The sequence below is a fragment of the Zootoca vivipara genome, chromosome 10 (assembly GCF_965207765.1).
Source record: "Zootoca vivipara chromosome 10, rZooViv2.hap1.1, whole genome shotgun sequence".
In the NCBI taxonomy this organism is placed as follows: Eukaryota; Metazoa; Chordata; class Lepidosauria; order Squamata; family Lacertidae; genus Zootoca; species Zootoca vivipara.
Window position 1 is genome coordinate 58,219,818 of NC_142593.1, and position 17,919 is coordinate 58,237,736.

At 43.1% G+C, this 17,919-nt stretch overlaps 1 protein-coding gene across 1 annotated transcript in view; it reads left to right on the plus strand.

Moving 5' to 3' along the window:
- The first annotated feature begins 3,836 nt into the window (after nt 1–3,836).
- The window catches only part of CELF4 (CUGBP Elav-like family member 4), a 710,986-nt gene continuing 696,903 nt past the window's right edge, over nt 3,837–17,919 (plus strand). The window contains exon 1 of the mRNA XM_088652806.1: nt 3,837–4,388. Coding sequence (XP_088508932.1) covers nt 4,109–4,388 — 280 coding nt within the window. The 5' untranslated portion in view covers nt 3,837–4,108. The remainder of the gene's footprint in view (nt 4,389–17,919) is intronic.

Below are 17,919 nucleotides of genomic sequence, written 5' to 3' on the forward strand. Positions count from 1 at the left end.
GGGGTATTGTCATGTTTTAAAACAGTGGACATCCATAATTACTAGTGCTCATTTCTTTCTTCAAATGCTTCCTGACAGTGGAAAACTATTAGGACACACGGCGCAAATGATCAAAAGAGTATTTCCAGAATCAAATGACTCTTTCCATCAGCCTCCTTTTTCCAGTTGCTGTCCAGCTAGAATAGCAGGTGCCTTGAGCACATATACAGGAGATGGAGACCTTGGGAAAGTGTTTAGCATTTGTTCATTTTACCGGCCAATGGCTAGCTTCTAGTTTCACCAGATGCTTGTTCTCCTGAGTTTAACATCATTCATTCCAAAGGTCTCCCTTTCCTGTTCCGCATATATTTTCTTTGCACCACGAAAAACAAAGTTATTCCCTTTATTTCAGCCAGCAAAATGAACACATATTCTCCCCCTCCCTAATTTAAGTGCCTAGGATCAAACACAGATTGATGCAGGCAATGACAACAACAGAAATGACCAAACAGTAAAAGTGGAAAATCTCTGTGTGGGATGTGATTGCTACACCTGTTGTGTAGTAAAAAATAACAATAAATTCCATTATCATTTAGCAGGATATAGCAGATGACCAAATTACCCTAGAATGAATGAACATCCCCCAAGTTGGTCATGTGGGCACTCTGAGAATTTGTAACCTTTTCCATTTTCTGCAATTACTGGTCACTACACACTTTATGTCACTGCCTTGCATTATTACAAATCACCTGCCAAAAGGCACTTGCACACTGGAAATAATAGACACAGAGATATGTACGGACACACAATGCACAAGCCATTTGCGATATATACAGAGATACCCCCATATCTGGTTAAAAAGAAAAGGGAACTGGTGACTCCTGCCTGGTTTACTTCCCTTCTAAAGTCTTCCTTCAGTAGCACCTTAAAGACCAACTAAGTTTATATTTAACTTATAAAAATATAAATATAAACTTAGTTGGTCTTTAAGGTGCTACTGAAGAAATTTTTTTTTATTTTGCTTCGACTCAGACCAACACGGCTACCTACCTGTAACTGCTTCTAAAGTCTGTTATTTATATCTGAGTTAACAAAAACTTTTATTTATACTGTGGCTGCTTTGCTTCATAGATAGTTCTTGAGAGCTTTCATGCACACCTTAAACTAGTGTCCAGAATTCACCAAAGGTAAGTCATAATCTACCCAAAGGAACTGCAGCCTAACCCTAGCATAACCTGGGAGTAGCTGCTAAGTATTCCCGAGCAAAACCAATTTAAGCACTACTGTACACAGAAACCAGTATGTGCACAGAAACTCCACATGTATGCTCAAAAATGCAACCTGGGTCATGAAAGGTTGGGTCCCTATAGAAATTGTGTGTTTGTGCTGTAAGCAAATTGGCCATTAAACCTAAGGGCTCCCTTACATATACCTGCCAGATTCATGGAGAGTTATATTTTCATGCCCTGCTTGCTATCCACAAAATTGCCAAGGTTGCTTGGGTCTTTTCTCTCTGCGAGGCCCATGTGCCTGCAAACTCCCCATGACTTTGTTTTCTTTTTAAAGGCAAACATATTAAAGGAACATGCATATATCAATAGGACATTTGAAAACAAACATTTCATCAACCCACCATCTCCTAAGCAAGTTTAGTTGTAAGTCCCATGGGGGGTCTATGAGGCTTACTCCCACGTAAGTGTGCAAACGGACTATCAGCCTTAGCCTTCCACAATACTGCCCCTTCTGTTTAAAGTAATGCACTCCTAGTCCTTTTCATCAATGTACAGTGGTGTACAAGGAACTGAGATTATATTCTTATGAAACACACGGCTGGAAAGATAAGAGTTGATTTAAATATGATTTAAAAGCAAGACCTTGTCTCTCTCTCTCCTAATGGATGCATCACTTTAATTAACCATCTCCCAAACCATGTGTGTGTGTGTGCGCACACACACTCTCACACGTATACCTGTAACTCATGCTAACGCTTCATGCCTCTGATGAAGTGGACTGTAGCCCACAGAAGCTGGTGCCACAATACATCTGCGAGCTTTTAAGGTGTCCCAAGACTCTTTCTCGTCATTTTTGTTGCAAGATACTGAGACAGCAACCAGTCTGGAAATTGTCACTTGAACCATTTATTTTTAAAGAAAAGAAAAGAAAAGAAAATAATCCCACCATACCTCAAAAGCTGCAGGCAGGTACCTTAAATCAATATCCAAAATGCATTTAATGAATTCAGATAAACCCCCTGCCAATGTTCATAAATTTGTTTAGGAAAGTGGATGCCTTCTGCAGCTCGTTTATGAACGAGAAGATAATCCACTTGAAAATATTGTGTGTGCAGATTATATATATATATATATATATATATATATATATATAATCTAGAACAAAATAACCACTCAACATTTATATATAGATCTCCCTCTCTGTGTGTCTAAACAGAGTAACTTGCAGGCTGCAAAAGCTCTCCTTTCTCAACACACTCGTATTTTCCCTGCCTCTAGTAGAAGCTTATGCCACCAGATGTTTCTGCGAGATTTCATTTAAAGCTAAGAAAAATTGCTTTGAGCTACATGTTGTATTTTTTTTAATCCGATGCCTGCTTCTCCCTCCTCCCCGCCCCCCCAAATAACAACAGTGAGGAAGGAGGACGGTGGGAGGGGGGGATCCTACTTCTTTTATTACAGTGTGACTTAATTAAGTATAATGCATTGTTCCTATAAACATTTATAAACATTTGTTCCTATAAACATTTGGTGCCTACTGCGAGAGCAGAGCGAAAATGTTTACTCCCCTATCAATGAGCAAAAAAAAAACCAACCACCCCAAGAAACTGCACCGAGACGGTTCAGGGTAGAAATTTTTACCTTTTATAAGGAAATGAGCCCCACTATAATACAGCCTCCTTCCCCCCTCCCCAAATCACCCTTTTATAGCCGAGGAAAAAATGCCAAGCTAATTTGAAGGAAAAGTAATTAACAGCCCAGACAGAATTGGAAACACAGACACAAATGGAGAAAGCTAAGACACGGATAATAACAATCACCACTTTCACTATCATATCACCACCACAACAAGAAAACACCTCTGATGTCCAGGTTGCCTTCATATCTGTAGTTCTTTTATTAGCAGTGTTTTAGGAGAGAGAGGATATTAAAAATAATAATAATAATAAGAGAGAGAGATTGATTTAAATAGTTAAAAAAAAAAAAACCTCGCCAGCACAACCTCGTTTTATTTGGGCTATTTTGTTTTTGCGCTCTCTCTCTCTCTCTCTCTGCTTTTCCTTCTCAAACAAAAGGCTTTCTTTTTCCTAGCCATTACTGGAAGGAAAAGTCGAGATGGTTGGGTTTGCAGAAGCTGGAAAATAATAAGAATAGTATTATTATTATTTTTAAAAAAATAAGAAATGCAAAAAGAAGGGGGAGCGACCCCACCCCCATAAAAATATTAAGTAAAAAAAATTACGAAAAATCGCTTGGCTTCTGCAAAATGCAACCGCTCCCCGTTTGCTCGGTTACCACAATAGACACTGACTCTCTCTCTCTCTCTCTCAAAGAACCATGCGCCTGACGCTATTTATAGCCAAGGCAAGGACTGGAATCTACCACTGGGCAGGCAGACGGGGGTGGGGGTGGGGTGGGGGTGAAGTGGGAGGAGGGGCGAGGGGGTTCGGTGGAACCAAAGCGAAAGAAAGTGCCCCTCCAGCCCCCACCCGCCTCCCCCCCGTCTCCATCCATCCCCACCCCCGCGCGCGCCTCTCCCCCTCCCTCCCGCCCCCTACCCCCCAGCCTCACTGGCATTTTGAACCGATCCAGCCTGTTTAAACGGAAAGGACAGAGATCCTGGCTGTTCAATGTATTAAAAAAAATCAGTTCAGACCTAGAGAGCGAGAGAGAGAGAGCGGGAGAGCGAGCGAGAGCGAGAGAGAGAGAGAGCGAGAGAGAGAGGGTGGAGTGAATGTGTGTGTGTGAGAGAGAGAGTGTGTGTGTTCCTGTGTGAGAGTGTGTATGTGTGCGAGAGAGAGAGGGAGTGTGTGTGAGAGAGAGAAAGAGGGAGCGGGAGAGAGGAACAGAGGAAGCGAGGGGGGGGTGGGAAAAAAAGGAAAAGAAGATTTTTCTCTATGTATATAAAGATGGCCACGTTAGCAAACGGACAAGCAGACAATCCCAGCCTCAGTAGCAACCACACTAACCCCAACACCAACGGGCACATGAACGGATTAAATCACAGTCCAGGGAACACATCCACCATTCCCATGAAGGACCACGATGCCATCAAGCTCTTTATTGGGCAAATCCCTCGCAACCTGGACGAGAAGGACCTCAAACCTCTCTTTGAAGAGTTCGGAAAGATCTATGAACTGACGGTGCTGAAGGACAGGTTTACTGGCATGCACAAAGGTGAGGTCCGCTTCTTAACTTTCCCCCTTATTCGCGGGGGCTTGGAGGAGGGGAGAGTCCGGGGAAGGAGGTAGTGCTGGTGGGGGGCTGATCCTGCTAGGTTGGAAGCCCATAAAGAGAGGTGGGGGGGGTGGAGGCTGATCTCTTATAGATCCGACTGATCTCCAGGGTGGGGGAAGTTTAAACACAAATGTAGCTAGCAAGAGCCCACCAGGGAAACGAAGGGAGGGACCGCAACTATCCATAAGGGTGTATGGGAAAGGATGGACGGAGCTGTCCAGCGGCTCGTGGTGCTGAAACGGGCTGCTGCTATTTGGGTTGCGCGGACTCTGCCCAAACACAGAGGCTTTGGGTAGGTGGGTGGACGGGAGGGAAGCGGGGAAAGGGAGGTGATGGTTATTTTGCAGCCGGTCCCAGACCAGACAACGGCGGACCCTAGGAAGAGGGAGAAATTAATAGGGCGGGGGGAGGAAGAGAGCAAAGGAACGGGTGTTAGGATTTTCTGCTCTTTTGCTAAGAAGTCCTCACCGTGGAATCTCAAAGAAGAAAGAAATCAGCAATGTTGTGTTTGTCTGTATATTTAGCCAGAGAGATAAAGAGAGGAGAATTACTGAGAGGGGAGAAGAGGTTTCAGCGATGCATCCGGAGCGAAGCATGTGTGGGCTGTTCAGGCATCCACTTCTGGAGACGGGGTGGGGTGGGGGTATACCTCATTGGGTCAGCAGCGGAGAGGGGAGCTCAGGAACTTTTTAATGACGGTGATCAGAGTTTCTTTTTTTCTTTTTTTGAGGGGAGGGATGGAGTGGGGGGGCGTGCTGTGGAACCCGTCTACTCCTTTCTTTGGCTGAAACCTTTCTTCTTGTTGTCCTCACTCGCGGGGGTTTGGGGTGGAAGTCCCTAGCGTTTCCCTTCTCCTTTCTTCTACTCGGGTTTCCCCTGCAATGCTTTGGTGTGTAGTTTAAAGATCACAAAAGGGGAGGAAGTGTATGTTTCTTTGTGGGGTGGGGAGTGAGGAGAGGGCTTGCAAAAAGGCATGCCAGTGTATCGATCGCGTTGCCTGAAAAGTGGGACTGAAGTGAATAAGTTGGATGCGATTGACCTAAAGGACTGGTTTAGGCATAAGCTAGTAGATAAAGTCTGGCGGCGGAAGAAGTGCTTTGCTCTACTCGGGATTTCTCTGGTTGCTTTTCTCTTATGGGTTTGCCTTTCCACTTCTCGGTTCAGAAGAGGTAATAATAGTAATAGTAATAGTAACGTAGAATACACGGGAAACTTCAATAAGGGAGAACCAAAATGTGGAAGAAGTGCATGGGGGTGGGGGTGGGGATCTAGCCGCCAGATTTCCTTTCCCACTTCAAATCCCAGAGAAATGCTTTCCAACGTGCTAAGCCAGCCGTGTGTGTCCAGCAGTAAATCTTCAAAAAGTTAATGACACGTTTTGAATCCCCCCATCCCCCCCAATCCGCTAGGGGATGGTTATGCAAATAGAAAGTTATTTTTAAAAGAGGAAGAGTTGGTGTTGCAAAGGGGTGGGGGGAGGGAAAGGGAGAGAGTATGCTGCACGGGAAAAACTCTGGGGGTGGCAACTGACAACTGCCTTTCTTTCCTTCACTACAGCCACCCCCCCCCTCTCCTCTGCAGTCACTACAAACCAGAATCTTATTTTCCCATCCATTCAAGCTTCCTGGAAGGTGGGGTTCTTGAGGCTTAATAAGAGAGGTGTAGATTTGATGGGTAGCTTCATCCCATTTGGGCGATGTCTGTTTTTTTTTGGGGGGGGGGTTCTCCACTACCATCAATGCACGAAAAGTTTATAAAGCTTTTCTAAGTAAATACAAATTCTACATCGGGCGATTACTTGAAAGGGGGGGGGAAAGAAGGAGAAGGATGTGTGTGTATTTCAATGATCTTTTTTTATTATTTAATGGTTGGCTCATGGCTCTTTTATTTTCATTTAAGAGAGCACACATGCACACACATATTATAGTTATGACAAAGAGTCTTAAACAGATGAAAGTCCAATAGATAATACCTGCCCTATTTTGTCTAGGTTTGGGTAGCCAGGTGTTAACATTTTAACGATGATGGGGGTTTCTTGAATCATTTATTTAGCATGATTTTAGTTTTAGGCTATTTTATTGTGTGCTTCATGTAACCCACCCAGACCTCCAGGGGTAGGATGTGCCAGAGAAACTAGCTAAATGGGCTTTGTTAGAATCGAGAAAACTTGTGCCTCTTTCATTCAGCAAATCTGCATCCCACTCTCCCCATTAAGCGTTTGCCTTCCCTGGGTTGCTTAGTTTTAGGGCAGAGTCTTGCTCAAGGCATACTTAACTTTCACTCCTCTGCATCTTACTGTATTTCAAGGTGAATTGTAAGGAGTGTCCAAGTGTCAAGGTATAAGCCCTTCGGGCCAATTTGCATAAGTACAAGCTTGTTTAGTAACCAGGTTCATTTTTTAATCTCTCGGAGCAGCGAGGGGAACGTACAGCAGCCAACCCAACCCAATCCCTCTCATTATTCATATGGCACGGCAGGAGGATTTACTGTGGTTTCCAAAGGCACCCAGGGCTGAAACTCCTGGTCTGATTTAGCCCATCTGAGAAGAGTCCTCTGTGATGTTACAGATTTGCTCACTAATCCTGATAAAAATGTGCCTTTGGCTACCTAGTGTGTGTTGGGGAGGGGGGGTTGCTTGCCACTGCTGGTTAATTAGTGGAAAGTCAAAAAGCATGACAGGGCTTGGAGAAATAGGATCATATTTATCTTGCCATTTCCCCCTGCCTCCCTCTTTTCATGACTGCATTTAAATCGGAAACTAATGCAACCACAAGACTTCATACAATTCCCTTCCTTCGTGTGCTCTGGTTCCTATACCATTCTCTGCTCATTCACATCCTGTAGTGGGAAGAAAATGCTTTCCATAGGTGAGACAGGGACAAATACCTCTAGCGGTACTTATTTGCAGACCTTCCTAGGCAGGTATGTCTCTCACTGAAATAGCTTATGGAATGATTGAGAGAAGTGGCTTTGTTTATTAAGCCTGCCACAAACCTCTAAATATCGTATTAGACTACAGTCACTTATTCAGGGCAGGTAAGTGTACTGAAATCCACTGAGTTACTTCAGAGTGCAATGTTGTGACTGTGTTTGTGTGTGAACGCATGCACACCCTTGGGTTTTGTTGTGCCTTGGCTAAAAGGTTTCAAACAGACCCTCTCAGAAGGAAGTCCAATTGAGTTCAACAGGGCTTGCTCCTAGATTAGAGGGGACTCTGTCCACTTCCTGGGGACTAAGTCCCATTGTCAGTAGCATAGTAAGAGAGAGAGAGGAATGGGCATAACTAGTTTAAGGATGCACAGAAAAACTCCCACCAGAGATATGTACTTCTCATTCGGGTTCTAGGAAGGTGAAATGAAATTTAAGATCTATGCAAATTCCAGATCAAATATAATCTGTGTGTCAACTGCTGATTCGGCTTAGATCGGTATAGCGCTGTTCTCTTTTTCTTTTTCTTTTTTTGAGGGGGCAGGAAAGTGCTTGAGGAAGGTGGCCCCTACAGGGATTTTGTTCACAGTTTATCTCGATCATTGACAGGCAGAAGTCTTGGCAGCTCAAACCATCCCACTCATTTTTGCAACATATACAAACATACAAAGCCAGTGTGCTAATCAGACACACTGACAACAAATTCATTCACAACTCCCCCACCCAATTCATGCTTAGTGGAGGCATCTGTTTTAGGTCTGAGTTACTCAGAGGCATAAAGGTTAGTGCTCTCAGGACAGACATATTATAATATGTTATCTTTGGAAATAATTTAAGGCCAATTAAGTGGCATTTAATCTTAATATTTATAAATGAATGAAATCAAAACAGGACCATCCCAAGTGGTTTTCAATAGTATTTCTTTCTATCCATGCTTGATTCGTAACCAAGGCCCGCAGTGCGTTTTTAACTGGGATATGCCATCTTTTTTTTTGATAGTCCTTAGGAAGTCAGGCTAGATCTGGTAGTGAGATTTAGCAAACACAAACCCACACACATACACAAGGGGTTTAATGGGCTTTAAAAAAGCAGAGTTGTGAGAAGGATCATAAGCATTGAGGACTCCATTACCCTGAAAGATAGGGTGTCCTTTCAAGTCTCATCTGAGCAATGCAGCTCATGGAAAATTGTTACTATCCATCACCAAGATGGTGGGGGGATGCCCCCCCCCCACACACACACATTAAAAGGCCAAACCTCACATTCAGTAAATATACATAGCTAAAAAGAGGTAATAAGGGGAGAACAGTTTATTTCAACTGTTGTCTGTTTCCTTCTCAGAAACATAGGTCATTTTCGGAGTTGAAAACACCTGGTCTTATAAGTCCACAAATTACCCAATTCACAATAGTCTCTTTTATTAGAGAGAAGCCAGAGTGGGAGAGACAGATGTGAATTAAAGCTTTGTTCAACCTCAGTGCAATATCAGTTTTCAGGTTAGCTGTGAGATTTAGAAGTGCAATGATTGTTAAATTAAGATGCACTGTACGGAGCGATAAAAAAGACTTGGGGAAATGAAAATGTACTCAGAAAGGGACACAGCTAAATACAGGTGTTGAATAAATGCCTCCATAATTGAAACATAAGGCTTGCGTGACTGAAAGCAACCTGCTTAGTCTTTAGTTGGGTTGTAATCCAGATCGAGTTTCAAAGAGGGAATACACATACACACACAAAACAGCATCAAAGTGTGGGGGGGAGCATTCTACCTGCAGCCAAAAAGAACCAACTGTTAAACCAACAAACCACAGTGGGTTAGTTTTATGACAAAGAAATAATAATCCATTTTCCTTCTCCAATTGCAATACAGTACCCATGAATGTGGAAGTATGTGTATGTGTGTGGGGGGGGGGGTGTTTTGTTTTTTAGAATGGCAAATGAAGAACCTCCTTGCCTCGCCCTGCCAAAAGTAAAACCTATTTATGATAGTTTCCCAAATAAATGTTGTATTCTTACTCACCCTTGCATTAATCATGCTAGTAATATTAAAGGTATCCTGGTGCGTGCTGTGTGTGTGTGTTTAAAGTTTCTACTTTAATGAATATTTATCCCGTATTTTCTCCCTCACATAAGACTCATTGCTCTAAGGGAGTTTGGAGATGAAGCATGTTCTCTCAGGTGTTTTATTGGGATACCATAAACATATTTTCTGACTCAGAGATATAGAGAAATTCAAATTATTTTTTTGTTATTCCACAATAGCCCACATTCCAATGCCTCTGACTGGCGGAAGAACATGGGCATGTCAGAGGAGACAGTTAACAGGACAATTGCCTCCCTGTACCCTGAAGAGAACAAAGGAAAAGAAGGGATATACAGAGCAATTGGTTGAGGATGTAAGAAGGGTTGACAATTCTCATTGTGAAAATAAATACCTGTACTTTAGAGACATAATCACTGCACCAATTGGCTGCAGATGTTGGGCCTCTTGTGTCCTCACACTTGGATGTTGAGGAAGGGCCTGTTCCTATATAAATCTTTTCATTTAAGATAATCAGGGAGGCCATTCTTCAGGAGAGGTATCCCCTAGGAATTTAGGAGTAGGCCCTGATTTTACAAAACACTTTCTGTAGTGATATATGTAGGTGCACAATCCTATTAGACTCCAGGGTGAAAGATGGGGGTCTTTCTGTTTTAATCTAAATTGCTCCTGGACTAATTTTAGTATAACAAGTCTCGGGCTGTTTTAATCACACTTCCTTTCTGTATTATTGATTTTTAATCTATCGTTTCCTCCTTTGAGGAGTGAATAACGAAAAAAGTGTAGCAACAATAATGCAGAGAATACGAAATGAAAGAAAGTTTGCAGAGACTTACTCAACATTGCTGAACGCTGTTGACATGCAGCAAAGTAGTCTCCATGGAAAGGGTGTGGGGAAGTAACCATACTTTTGTTGACTGTGGCAAAAAGTTGGTGAAAATTAGTTTGTACTCCATTGAGAACTGGATAACACTGAGACAAGGGCAGTCCTGAAGTCTGTGGAAGAAATAACAGGAGCCCCTACCTGTTATTCATTGAAATGTTTCCCAATGTTGGAAGTGGTAGTTTGGAAGGCTGTGATGTCTTTTGCTTTTAGAAATTGAATGTGCTCCATGAATGCTTATGCTTGCCCCACCAGGCAGAGAGACTTATGACTCCAAAGCAGTTGAGCTAGAATCCCATATTTATCAGCTGAGAGCCAAGGACATTGAGCCAGACAATAGGAAGCAGTGAACAGGGGAAGGGTGGACTCCTATTAATCAGTCTGGTAATCTTGCAGAAATTACTGTGGTTAAACCACTGAGCCTAGGGCTTGCTGATCAGAAGGTCGGCGGTTCGAATCCCTGTGACGGGGTGAGCTCCCGTTGCTTGGTCCCAGCTCCTGCCAACCTAGCAGTTCGAAAGCACGTCAAAATGCAAGTAGATAGATAGGAACCGCTACAGCGGGAAGGTAAACGGCGTTTCCATGTGCTGCTCTGGTTTGCCAGAAGCGGCTTTGTCATGCTGGCCACATGACCTGGAAGCTGTACGCCGGCTCCCTCGGCCAATCATGCGAGATGAGCGCGCAACCCCAGAGTCGGTCACGACTGGACCTAATGGTCAGGGGTCCCTTTACCCCTTTACTTTTAATCTTGCAGAAAGGGGTACATTCACTTCCAGTCATTGACTCCAGACAAACCACAGTTTTATCCTGAACTGGAGGTATCTGTGAATTGTACCAGAGTTTAGATTTGAGAGTTTACAGTTGCTTCATGTGGTCATGGCAAATGTTTCACATCTTACTACTTGTTGATCCTGGCTTAAGAGCTCATTCGCACAGGTGGAGAAACCACTTAGTTCAGCCTTCATAGTGATGGACCTAGAGGTGCGAAGTGGCCCTCAGCCTTGGTTCAGTCTACCAGAGGAAGTTGTGCAGCCTCAAAGAGAGGGATCCAGGTTTCCATTATGGCCATTGGTTTCACTCTTGTGATGTCACAAGCACATCCAGAAATTGCAGCTCACAAACTCAAATAAATGCCGCTACATATGTATGACATAGTAACTCACACAAACCAAGACCATTCCCAATTCATGATGGCTTCACTCCATTAAGCATCAGTTGAGCTCCCTGTCTGTCTGGATCTATCATTGATCATAGATGGGCGTGCATTGAATTGTGGTTTCCAGATGCCTCTCTACAAACAGATGTTTACTCTAACATCTGTTAGTGCCGCTTATTATAATTATTTGGATCAGGCTCCTGATTTGGAAATCTTCTTTAAGGAGGGGAACCAGAATTGTTTATTGGATTCCTGTGTGGCCATTATTATTCTGGTTATACGTTATGCACAAGATCTGTAGGCATATTCAAGCCAGTGTTTGACAATAGCAAAGTCAAACTTTAACAGGGCCCAACAATTTATTTGTAGAAACTTCTCTTTTAGAGATGCTGGTGCTGTGAATCTTCCAGGGCCAAGAACCTGTTTTATGCTTGGAACACCATTGTACTGAAATGCTTTGTGTGCCCTTCTAAATGCCTCAAGATATTTCACCTGGACAGGCCAGATGAATCCACCTTGAATTTCACTTGCAACAAAAGTATGTAGTAACTCTACGGCAACTGGTAAAAGCTTACTTTTAGATTTGTGTCGCTGGCTAGACTGAAAGTTTAAAGAGGAAGGTGTTGCTTTGGTCTGGCCCAGCTGGGACCTTTTCCATCCAACTTTCATAGCCATACAAATATACAAAAATACGATTGGATGCTGTTCAAGGGGAGGGGGAGTCTTAGACCCCTCCTCCCAAATGCTGTTCAGCTTGCTTGCTGCCGCAGTGCTTGGCATGAGCTAAAGAAAGGGTGTCATTCTGGACTTCACATTCGTTTGTGTTTGTCATCTGGTGCCACTGCTGGGATGCAACCTGCGGGCGAATGCGGTTTTTATTGTGCTTTCATTATACACAACTGACATCTTCTCTGGGGTGGGGAGAGAGAGAGAAAGAGAGAGAGAGAGAAGTCTTATTATTGCAGCTCCTTAAAATAAAGACGGATGACAACTCAAAGCCTCTTGAATAAAGTGCCCAACCGTATGGAGCGGCTAAAAATAAATCATAATCAGCTGGCAAAATGAATGGCGAGACATATAGATATAGACATTGTGTTAGGTTTGTCAAGACGGAGCAACCAAAATATATTGATCAAGTGAGGGAGGAGGCAAAATGATAATGAACTGGACTCCAGCTAGATTTTAATTGACAATGACTCCAGTGAACCAGCTCTGGACAGTGTATATAAACTGACCACAATGCAACTTTATTGCAAGTTGCTCGCCTTTAATTAATTGTCTCCTTCGTTAAGACTGACTACAGATCAAAGGTTTTAAAGATACTTAGCATTAGAAATATCCGACAGCTTGGCCAATGAGGCGTACCGATTTCGATCTACCTCATTGTCGTGCATTTATTCCTTCCTCTCTGCATGAGCATGGACAACCTTTGCTTAAACTTTAACTGTTTCCTAGGGTAGCCACCAGAGCCTTAGGTGAGGCTGCCACATCGTAGGTGCCAGTTAAAGGCAATTCCGCAAAAGATTTCCCAGCAAAATTATCAGAAAGGAAATAGCACAGAAAATACATTTTTTAAATAAGATAAATGTTGGTATTTGGAGTCATAACTGCATGTAACATCAGTATGCCCTTACTTGTGTGTGTGTCTATAGCAACTTGTTTCAACTCTAAATCTACAAAAGGTTTATTAGCCAGGCTAATGTTGTTCCAATTAACTTCATATATATATATATATATATTAGTTAAAATGCATATATGGAACTGCTCTTCATTAGTTGTGACATGGTGCACCTATGCATAATTATGCACATTTAGATACGGTACTTTTCATAAACAGAATTCCAGCAAATACAACTGTGTGGCATGTGCAATAGGCAAACTTGCAGTTTAACAGTAAAAAACTAGGGAATATATCAAAAATTGATAATTACATGAATATATCAATTTTACCCAGGTAGGAAACTGCAGGAAAATTTGGGTAAAGTTTTCTTCTTCTTCTCGGGCTCTTAAAAAGAGGCACTGCAAATCCGTGCAGATTTAACCCACACATTTAACACCTGAAATAATCTGTAGGTTGTGTGACTTATACTTGCAGGAATAGTGGGAAAACATTTAAATTACAAACGTGTGCCACATACAGACATAGTTTTGAGTGAAAAAAACACACACATAAGGGATGAAATATTTGTCTACATGTTACGGTGAATGTTCTAAATGTGGCGTCTGCCCTGTTTAGCACTGAAATTTGGGAGATTCGCGTAATGAGTCTGGGATTGTTCATATTCACATATGAATGCCTACATCCATTAAAGTTTAGACAGTTCTCTCTCATCCTTTCCATGAAATGTTTATAAGTTCGCAAACTTCAAGTTTAAATCACAAATTAAGCTGGATAAATACTGTTGAAGTTAGTTTTCGATCCCTGCATGCTCAAGAGCACACAGCCGGCTTCTTAAAAAATAAATAGATTTTACTTCTCTCTCTCTCTCTCTCTTTTTTTTACAATTATTTGTGATTGCTTGGGTACTGGACATCACATGTTGTCATCTTTTAACATGATGTTACACCCAAAACAACACTCCTATATTAATGGGTCATGATCCAAACATAGCTGTCAAGTTTTCCCTTTTCTCGTGAGGAAGCCTATTCAGCATAAGGGAATTTCCCTTAAAAAAAGGGAGAACTTGGCAGCTATGTGATCCAAAATCTGTTCCTTTTTGCAGAACTGGAAGAGAACTCCTTTTCATTCCAATAGTTTGCATGGAAGCTCCAGAAACAGGAGAGAAAAACATGACTGTGTGTCCATAATGGGCACCTGTAGAGATACAAAAAAAATGTAGATATGCAAAATATGCATATTGGCCCATAAAATATTTAAGAACTCCCCCCCCTCACATGAGCATTAGTAGTATACCAGGTACAGGTGTGTCCCACTGGTGCTAAGGGATATGCAGCTGTTTTGTTCCTTTCTGAAGCGGGTGCTACAAGCTTAGCTCTGTGCGAATGTGGCAGGTGACTTGAAGGCTACTGGGGAGCCTTACATGCCAAGTCGAATGTGATACGTAGCTGTTTGTTCATTATCCTAATTTAATGATACAGTCACACCTAATTAATCCATGTCTGGTTTCCTTGTGTACTGTGTCTGGGTCCGGGGAAAAGGATAATTTCAAAGCTAGCCTGGCCGTTTTTACTGCGCTGTGGGTATCTGGACCTTTGTTTTTGTCAGCAGCAGGTTTAAAGCCCAAAAGCTTTGCAGTTTTCAGACGATCTGTGGATTGACTGTATATTCTGGCATTCTCTCCCCCTCTGAATGTAGACATGCATGAAACATAGAGAGAGGGACATACGTAGAAGACCCAAGTCACATATGCACAGAATTCCCCCCAAAAAAACCTTTGGTGTGGAGCTCAATAGCAATATACAACCCGCTCTTCAAATGCACACAAAAATTTATTTGTTGCTCTTATGCAGTGTGGCATTCGAAGCAGTTTTCAGGTAATTGTAAGTGCTATAAAACCGCACATTATTTCACCGAGAAGGAGATCGCCAAGCAATCTATCACTTTGGGATCTGTGGGAATCTCCCGCTTATACTGCTTTTGTGCCAGACTTTAATTGGCTGATCATCTTAGGGGCAGGGAAAGGAGGAGATGTTTCTGAAGCTCTGAAAATGAGAATGATTCAGTTGCTAGTTAAAGATTAGTATCGCAACGCCACCTTACCTGCAACAGCAATAGCCGTGTGGTGATAAATGTACCGGCGGTGTTCCTTTAAGGATCTGCGAGCGTTCTATGGAAGATCCAGTCCCAAAGGTGGCCATTTAGCCGTTCATTATTAATAGCATCAATAGTTTGGTTGACCAGCCGCACCAGTCGGTGTATATAAAGGCACTGCTGACGGTAACGTTCAAGGAGGGCAGACGATGCAGAATTTACAAAATTGCCCACATGTAATATTAATTGCATTGATTGCTTCTAATAATATGGTGAAGTACAATGTTTTGAAGTGCTCCTTGGAAGTGCTGCAGGAGACACAGATATCTTTCTCCTGAGCCAATTGTGTCCGGGCTGGAAACTCCTTGAAAGCTAACCCGTGGAAGACTCACAAGCCCTGCTTATTATCCCTTGCCCGTTTGGAAGCAAAAAAGATCTTTCATTCTTCCTTCATTTCTTTCTCAGCAGTTAGGTTTTTTTTATTATAATTTTTATTCTTTTGCCCAGTTTCACCGCAGACACTGGAGGATGACATCATTTTTCTGAAGCTCTCCCCACCCTCTAACTTAAACAGCTAAGTTGGAGAGGGAAGAGGCAGAAGTTGGCTTTCTTGCCAACCCCCTCCCACCCGAAAAGGTGAGAACAGAAATATAAGACAGCCCAATGGCCTGATCCAAAATGGATTGGGTTTTCAAACAATGCTTGTCCCCTCCCTTGGCTTTGCACTTCCATAGAGCATCTGTAGTTTGCAGTGTCCTATCGATCAAGGCCATAAGTTTGGAACTGTTATGCGAGCTATTATTCATGGGGGAAAGGAACTACCTACAATATGCATCCTGACTGCCTTATACTCAGATAAATCTCATCATAGCAAGGCTCACTTGCTTTACAGTATACTAACTACTCCCTCTCCAGCAATCCACACCTATCTCAGCACATCATTGCACTCATTCGGTTACCCCATTCAGCTTGAACAGTCTTCCTCTGGCTGCTTAGGGTGGTTCATGTTTTACCCTAAATCTCCCGGATACTTTGCTCATATCTTGCTTTAGTTTTCCGGTATAGTCAGCTCACGTGTATCCTTAGCTGGCCAGGCTAGGTGGCTTGTAACTAACCCTTGTTGACTGGGATGTTCTGCTACTTGTCCTGGGCAGACATTTTGCATGTTAATTTGACTGGGAGAATGAAAGTGCTTGCTTTTGCAGAGAGAGAGAGAGAGAGAGAGAGAGAGAGAGAGAGAGAGAGAGAGAGAGAGAGAGAGAGAAGAGGCTAGGCATCTGATGCTAGGCTGATTTCTTCCTTTGTTATTTAAAGAAATTTGTAGCCCACTGAAGGCAGCTGATGGGGGGGGGCACAATATGTGGATGTTTAAACATAAGTCCATAGTGCAAAGGCCTCCTGAAGTAAAATCATTTTTACTTAGCCTCTGAAATGTGGCAGGGACTGTGCTTGCTTGCTTTCTAGTGGGAGAAAACTCCACAGAGTGGGGTCCACTACACAGTTGTGTTTTCGGTTTATGGGGAAACTACTCATATGATCTCATTGATGAACCTGAGCCATGCTGCGAATCATGAACTAAGTTGAAACATGAACTAAGTTGTACCCTAGTATAAGAACATTGAACCTGGCCCAGAGAAGACGGGGAGCCATTGCAGAACTTCCTAACCCCTGTCTCATGTTTTGGCAGTAGTCATCTCAGGGAGCACCTGTTGGGGGCAGCTGTGGGAAAGAACTATTTTGGGATGGAGGGAATCACTGGAATTGATTATCTGGAAAGGTGTGTCTGTGACAGTTCCAGAACTTAAGTAGCATGGGCGTACCCAGCGTGGGGCAGGGGGCAGCTTCCCCCCCCCCTAGAAGCAGGGCAGCTGGAGAGGACAGGCAGGGATGCTGCCTGCTGTGTTCTGCCTCAGCCTGCTTGGCTGAAGCGAAACGGCAGCAGCGGCAGCGAAGCTGCCTCCGTTGAAAAAAACCTGGACCTGGACCTGGGCTAACTTCAGCCCACACTCCTTCAAGTCACAGCGAGCACAGCACAGAAAGTGCTGCCCCACAATGCTCTGCGGCACCTCATTTGCATACATGCATGTTGCCTTGAATGGACCAGCACATGTAGTAAGTGTCTTTTAGATGTACATGGAAACCTCACAAAGGTAAGGACATTCCTCCAATGCTACCTATTGTATAAATCAAGAATAAAAGAAGAAACCATAGTTGCTTTCCGCAGGAATTCGTATATGCATATCATTGGGGAGAAGACAGCAGAAGCAGCTTTTGCATTCTACAAGCAAGCACAGGAAAAGTTAGCACCAAACTGAAACCAAATAAAACCCAAGTCTTTTGCCCTTTGTTGTTTGGTGATGGCTACCGTGATTTCACGAACTTGCAGGCCTTGTATTCCTGCTGGAATCGCAAGAGCCTGTGGTGGGAAAAGAATGCTGAAATCCCAGTGACCTCCATTGTATCCGAGGTCATTAAACATCACAAGGAATCTGTGTCTGTGAGTATTGTTGAAAGTGCAACTGGACTGCGCTGGTTAATGAGCTTTCCAGAACACAGAACCCCATATTAGTAAGGAAGGGCTGCATTGAAAGGCAGAATATCTCAGGTTCTCTAGGTAGAGCTAGGGGAGAAACCCTGTCTGAAATCTGGACAGGCTAGATGTAACAATAGTCTGACTCGTGTAAAAGGCTGCTTGCTATGTTCCATCCCATGGCACATTCAAGGCGAAAGAGACAAGGCAAATAAACCCCA